The sequence below is a fragment of the Pundamilia nyererei genome, unplaced genomic scaffold (genome assembly GCF_000239375.1).
Source record: "Pundamilia nyererei isolate P.nyererei 1_Seehausen unplaced genomic scaffold, PunNye1.0 scaffold00035, whole genome shotgun sequence".
Lineage (NCBI taxonomy): Eukaryota > Metazoa > Chordata > Actinopteri > Cichliformes > Cichlidae > Pundamilia > Pundamilia nyererei.
Genome location: NW_005187436.1, coordinates 880,695 through 886,654, shown reverse-complemented (window position 1 = coordinate 886,654; position 5,960 = coordinate 880,695). Strand labels below are relative to the sequence as shown.

Genomic DNA, 5,960 nt, shown 5'->3' with positions numbered 1-5,960 from the left:
TCATAGCTCAGGCTTTAAAGGGTTACAGTGGGTTTTCTACTTATTAATAAACCGCCATTGAAATAATTCAGTCCTACTACGGATATGAAAACTGAAAACTTTATTATTAAAAGCTAAATGTAGACAAATGGCATCATACTTTTCAGGCTTTTTTCGAGCATAGCGATGTTGACGCTTTCACAGCTATGTTGTTAAATTAAATTAATAAAGTTATAAAAACATTAGGTGAAAAAAAATGTATACATCATCTATAAATGGTAGCTAATTCATTGCCCACTTAAAAATGGCCGTAAAACGTATATCTAAGCGTGATATACCCTGAAGCAGGACTGTTCAGACACAAGACTAATGTACAGCCTTCATGCCTCACAGATGCTAATGCATTCAATTGCAAAGCTGCTTGTTTCATATCGCGTTTAGAAGTGAGAGCGTGTAACCTATAATCTGTCTGTGAGCTATATATTGCTGGCGAGCACACAGCCTGCTCGTGCACCGTGTTCATTCATGTACAGTATATTTAATCCGTGAACGCGCTTTCCTTATTCCTGGAGAATTACGTCATCGCAATGCCCAGAGTCCTGCAGGAACTTGCATTCAAATGCCCACAGCAGGGTGCTGTTAAGTGTACTGTTCCCACTATTGTATATAGGAAAGGCACACATCGAGACTATACTGAAAAGCAAGTGCAGGCTGCAATCTGAATAAATCGAAAATCGTGTGGAGATGTCAACACTCCTACATCACCGGAAATCCCACAAAATCCCCGAAAATAACTAATAGAACCATATCCACTTGTTTTTGGTCAAATAATTAAATAAAGAAGAAATTGTAAACAAAAGTTTTCAGGAATAAAGACAGAAAGAAGAAGAGCCATAGGAGGCTGTGCAGCCGTGAGGGGGCGGACCACTACAGGCGCGCTCCGCACGACGCGCGTCAGCGCCGGCGCCTCGGCAAATAACCTCATTCTGCATACAGACTGTTATATAGTGGCTCTTCTCCTCTTGAATTTGAGATAGCGGTACAAGTGTGAGTCACAGTTCAAGGACCACCATGGCTGCACTGTCGGGGGGTGAGACGTGCATCAAATACCTGATGTTTGCCTTTAACCTGGTGTTCTGGGTGAGTCGGAAGCAAGAAAATATATTTATTCTCGTGTGCATCCTGGCTGTTTTTCTACGTGTGTGTGTGCGTGTAGGTGTGTGAACGTGTGTGAGGTTTGCGTAGGAACATGCGCATTCGTGTGAGCGCAGGTTACTATAGTGAATAAAATTACACGGTATAGACGTCCCAGATGCAGAATAGTGCCGAGTGCTCACGGTGTGTGTCTGTTACTTATCCCCGGGTTGTCTGAGCAGCCGCATGAATGAATTATGGCTCTGGCTGCCACTAAATACAAAGTGTCCCAATGTTTGTGGAGACCGTGCGGGCTGGAGAATAATCCCCAGTGGCCAAGTGACCCAGTTCCACCGCGCAGACTAGCCACACTCTGGAGTTTGCGCGCATGGCATTTTAATACTTGCAATGAGGGGGAGGGGGCTTATTGTGGCCGAGATATAGCCCCAAAATTAAGTAATTAACACTTCCGCCCCTAAAAGAGTTGTTAATGGAAGTCTGTCTACTTGGCGGTGTGCGCGCGCACATGCTTGTGCGTGAATGCTAGATATCCCATGTAGGTTATGTGTGTCCCGCTGTCCTGCGCACCCGCAGGGTGTGTCTTGCTGTGCGTGTTTGAGTGGGATGTGTGCGTGTGGTTTCAAATGGTTGTGTTGCCTTTTATGCACGTTTGTAATCTGCGACGCTATACATAGAGCTAAGTGTAGCATTAATTACAGGGCAGACAGATTTCCCACAGCATGTGAACGCTACGTGTGAGAGAAAAAAATAAGTTTTGAGTGTTAATAAGATTGATGAAAATAGGTCATTAGAATCACTTTTTAAAAGTCACAAATGTTTCGAAATGGAGAAGCTTTAGGAAAACAATACATTATAAATTACAGTATAACTCTTAATCAGCAGAATTTGTCAACACACAGGGACGCTTCCTTATAACTAGCATCCTCATTTAAACAAAGACACTTCCCTTCTGAGATAGAAACTAACCAGGATCAAAGCTCAGTGCAGCTTTTGTGTCAGTGCACACAGAGCAGAGTTCGCAAATTTTGCTTGGACTGGATCAAAACCCACTTCTGGGTGCAGCAGAAGCTGTAGGTGTAATGGGAAGCAAAAGTCGACCCATTCACTGTAGGTACGAGTTCAGATACCAGAGGATTAAATGTGTCGTCAAGCAGGTATTTTAGGAAACGTTTACATGCCTGGACACAACCCCTCTATCTACCAGATCATAACACCCTCTAACTATACATGGAACAACAGGTTGAAAGAGAAGAGTTACTTTGGCCACTCCCTACCTCCATAATCAGGTGACTCTGAAAGGCACGGTATTGAGAATACTCTCTCTTACCACTACCTTTGCGTTTGGCTTCTTCCTGGAAAAAAAGGCACTACTTTGTCACAGTGGTGAACTGTTTAATGTGACTCAACATGGCTCTCGGTGGGGGAATCAAATGTGTGAAATATCTCATGTTCATCTTCAACCTTTTCTTCTGGGTAGGTGTATTTTGCTTTTTAATTAATTAATTATTATTTTTAAAAATTTTTTTGATCTGGTGGTTTGTGTGATAAAGAAAAGGGGAAATGTTTCAACTTGTGTTACAGTTCTGTAACAAATTTCTTCTAGCTAATATAGTTTAAAGGATACAGGAAAACTGCAGCAATATGGCATAAAGTATTCAAAACAAGAAGCATTTGTCAAAACGTGAGAAGAAAAGGCAAAGTGACACTCCCACGCTTTCAAAAATAACTGCGTGCCACCTTTCTTCTCAAAGTTAAACATTTACCAACCTATCTTTGCCGAGGCTTGTAAGTGGCCTTGTACACACGTTTTTTAAAGTCCTAAACTCTGAGTTTTAGAATACTTTCTCCGCATATTTCAAATAACTTGCTACTATGTGTTCATGTTAAGTGAAAATGTTCAAAGGAATGTGTGCAAGCTGTGGCCATGCAGGCTCCCTTCTCTGTTATCTGTCTCAGAGCTTAAGAATCAAAAGTGTAATGTTCAGTTTCAGTTTACTTTGGGCTATTTGTTTTATTTTGTTTTTTAGAAACATGAAGCTGTGTAGGTATTGAATTGTAATATTTGTAGGTGTTTTTTTGATTGATTTGTAGACAAATAGAAGTAATTACTGTGAAAGGAGAGTTTCCACAACGAGGCACTGTTTATTCAATTATATTTGAAGATTTCTGTTTGAGTACTGTGAAACTGTAAGGATGAAACCAGGAGAAACAGCTGGTCAGTGCAGTGTTTAAAACTTAGAGGCATAATTGTTAACCGATGCTTGCTGATTAGGTTGGCAAGCGGGGGATGGTGCATGCATGGACATGAAGAGAACTGAGTATGAAGAGTTTTCTTCTTGACTCAACTTTTAATGAGCAAACAGTATGCAAATTGCATGGTCCAAATTGCAATATATCTTGTATGTGACAACATATATTTTTGTGTGTTGCAGCTCGCCGGCACTGCTGTATTAGCTATAGGACTGTGGCTAAGATTAGACCAGAAGACCAAAAGCTTATTTGAAGAACCAGATTCTTCATATGTGTTTTACACAGGTAAGATGCAGGGATGTTTATTATATCATAGCTATTTATATAAAAGCTATTTATTCTTCTCTGTATATCACATGTGTTGTGTGTGTGTAGGTGTATATATTCTGATAGCAGCTGGAGCACTGATCATGGTGGTGGGCTTTCTGGGATGTTGTGGTGCCATCCGGGAGTCCCCCTGTATGCTGGGAACGGTTTGTACCACTTAATAATCTTCATAACTATCATATTCTATTAACTAATTTTGATCTAACTAACGTAAAAATTTTAACTGTCTTAGTGATTTCACTTAGCTGCACTTGGACTTTTTATCTCACTGTCACAAGTGTGCTTTACGGACGAACCTTGGGCTCACTCAAAAGATATGAGATGTCTGCCTTCATCTTTGTTTACTGAACTGTGTGAAGGCCACGGAAGAGTCTCTTAGATTTCTCTGCACTAGCTTCCACCATCCCGCTCTTCTCGTATTAAACCTCTCAAGAGGAGGAGTAAATGAAAACTGGGTTTGGCTACCCTCAACTGACCTTATGTGTTCATACATGGGCGCAGAAGACATGCGCGCAAGCATGCCTGGAAGCAAACAGTCAGCTGAGTTTAATTTAGTCTTTTTCTTTCTGCAGTTCTTCTTCTTCCTGCTAATCATATTTGCCATTGAGGTAGCTGCTGGAATCTGGGGATTTTCTAACCAAAGCCAGGTAACATTTTAACAAATTATAATGCTAACTATCAGGTTGAAAACACTTTACACAGACCTAGTACACTACAGGAATCCATGTGAGAAAACACTGCCAGATCAGAAAAGACAAACCAAATCCAAAAAAGCGAGTCGAGTGAAGGGGTTTGGAGATTTATGTGCCTCTGTGACATATATAATATCATCGTTTCTCCGTTTACTGCTGTTTTGCAGGTGGTGAATGATATCACAGGATTTTACACACAGACGTACAACAACTACAAGTCAAATGGAGACGAGCACCTCAAAGAGACACTGCGGGTGATTCAAGCTGAGGTGAGTCTCTTTCTAATTCAGGCCGACTCTGATCTTATCCAAAAGAAATTTGTCACCTACGGTAGAGTCAGATAAATGTTGTTTATTATTTCTAGGTGAAACTGGTTTTCTAGGACAGATTTTTTTTGTATTACCGTTCTTCATGAGAATTACTAAGATCAAAACCACAGCTGCTATGTGTGAAGCTAAAACTGTGAGATGATTACACACAACAAACTATACAGGTAGTACAAGGAAAATGTGTATCTAGTGATAACAACACATCTACCACCTTTTCTAAGTCTCACATCTTAACATGCTGTATCTCAGGCTTAATGTCTGCATTAACATGTGTCGCAAACGCTATTAAGAGAGGTGCAGGCTTTATTTGGATGATCTGTATAAAAAGGATGGACATGGTCTCCAAAATGAAGCCTTAAACCTCCATTCTATCTAATGACCAACGATGAGTGATTCCTCAGATAGTCCATAAGTGTATATGAGAAGGGTTAATTGTTAATGTTAATTAACAATTTAAATATATATGTATATATATAACCTTTTACAATAACATAAATGATAGCCCAGGGTGTACTTCAGTGTGGAATACTTTTTAATTGACATTTCACTGTAGTACATGTGTACAGTATCAAAAACCAAAATGAGTCTACAAACCATTAGGTGATGCCACAGTGACTATGTTTAACCTCCTAGGACCACATTTTGGGTTGTGTAGACCAAAATACTCAATTTTGCTCTACATAGGGCCTGATATCCATTTACAATGAAATTATACTGCCACTGTTCTATCAAAATTTAAAATGAATATCCTCTTATGTTGACCTCATTTTTCTCAGAAACAAAAATCAGGTGAAAAAAACGGTGATTCTTTGTTTTTACATTCATCAGGTCCCAATCAGCCCAAATAGCAAAGTTAAATTAAAAATGTCAAAGGAGCTTGCAAAGAAAGCCGTCTAGAGACGCCTTTCTTTGCAAGCTCCTTTGACTACGATGACCTGGATGACTGAGAACCTTCACAGACTTAAATGAAAAATGCATGCCATGGAAAAGCACATTTGGGGTGGGGTGAGGGTGGGATGGGGGGTCTCTGTTTTCATCTGCATTCATGGTCATCATGTTCATTTACAACATATATTCATATATGTTTACAGCTGAACTGTTGTGGTCCAAATGGGAGGTTAGAGGAAACAAACCCAGAAACTTGTCCAAAGGGGGAGCTGCTGGAGGAGCTCATTACTAAGGTATGACTATCCTGTGTGTGTGTGTGTGTGTGTGTGTGTGTGTGTGT

The 5,960-nt window shown here is 40.2% G+C and overlaps 1 protein-coding gene across 2 annotated transcripts in view; it reads left to right on the top strand.

The window, feature by feature from the left end:
• Nucleotides 1-897: 897 nt before the first annotated feature.
• Nucleotides 898-5,960, top strand: part of cd9a (CD9 molecule a) — a 6,468-nt gene continuing 1,405 nt past the window's right edge. The window contains exons 1-6 of one of the 2 annotated variants that reach the window (XM_005729904.2): nucleotides 898-1,119; nucleotides 3,567-3,669; nucleotides 3,760-3,857; nucleotides 4,284-4,358; nucleotides 4,571-4,672; nucleotides 5,824-5,913. In XM_005729904.2, the coding sequence (XP_005729961.1) occupies nucleotides 1,051-1,119; nucleotides 3,567-3,669; nucleotides 3,760-3,857; nucleotides 4,284-4,358; nucleotides 4,571-4,672; nucleotides 5,824-5,913 (537 nt within the window). In that variant the 5' untranslated portion in view covers nucleotides 898-1,050. Of the gene's footprint in view, nucleotides 1,120-2,410; nucleotides 2,608-3,566; nucleotides 3,670-3,759; nucleotides 3,858-4,283; nucleotides 4,359-4,570; nucleotides 4,673-5,823; nucleotides 5,914-5,960 lie in introns of those variants that run through there. The other variant, XM_005729905.2, reaches the window with a different exon arrangement.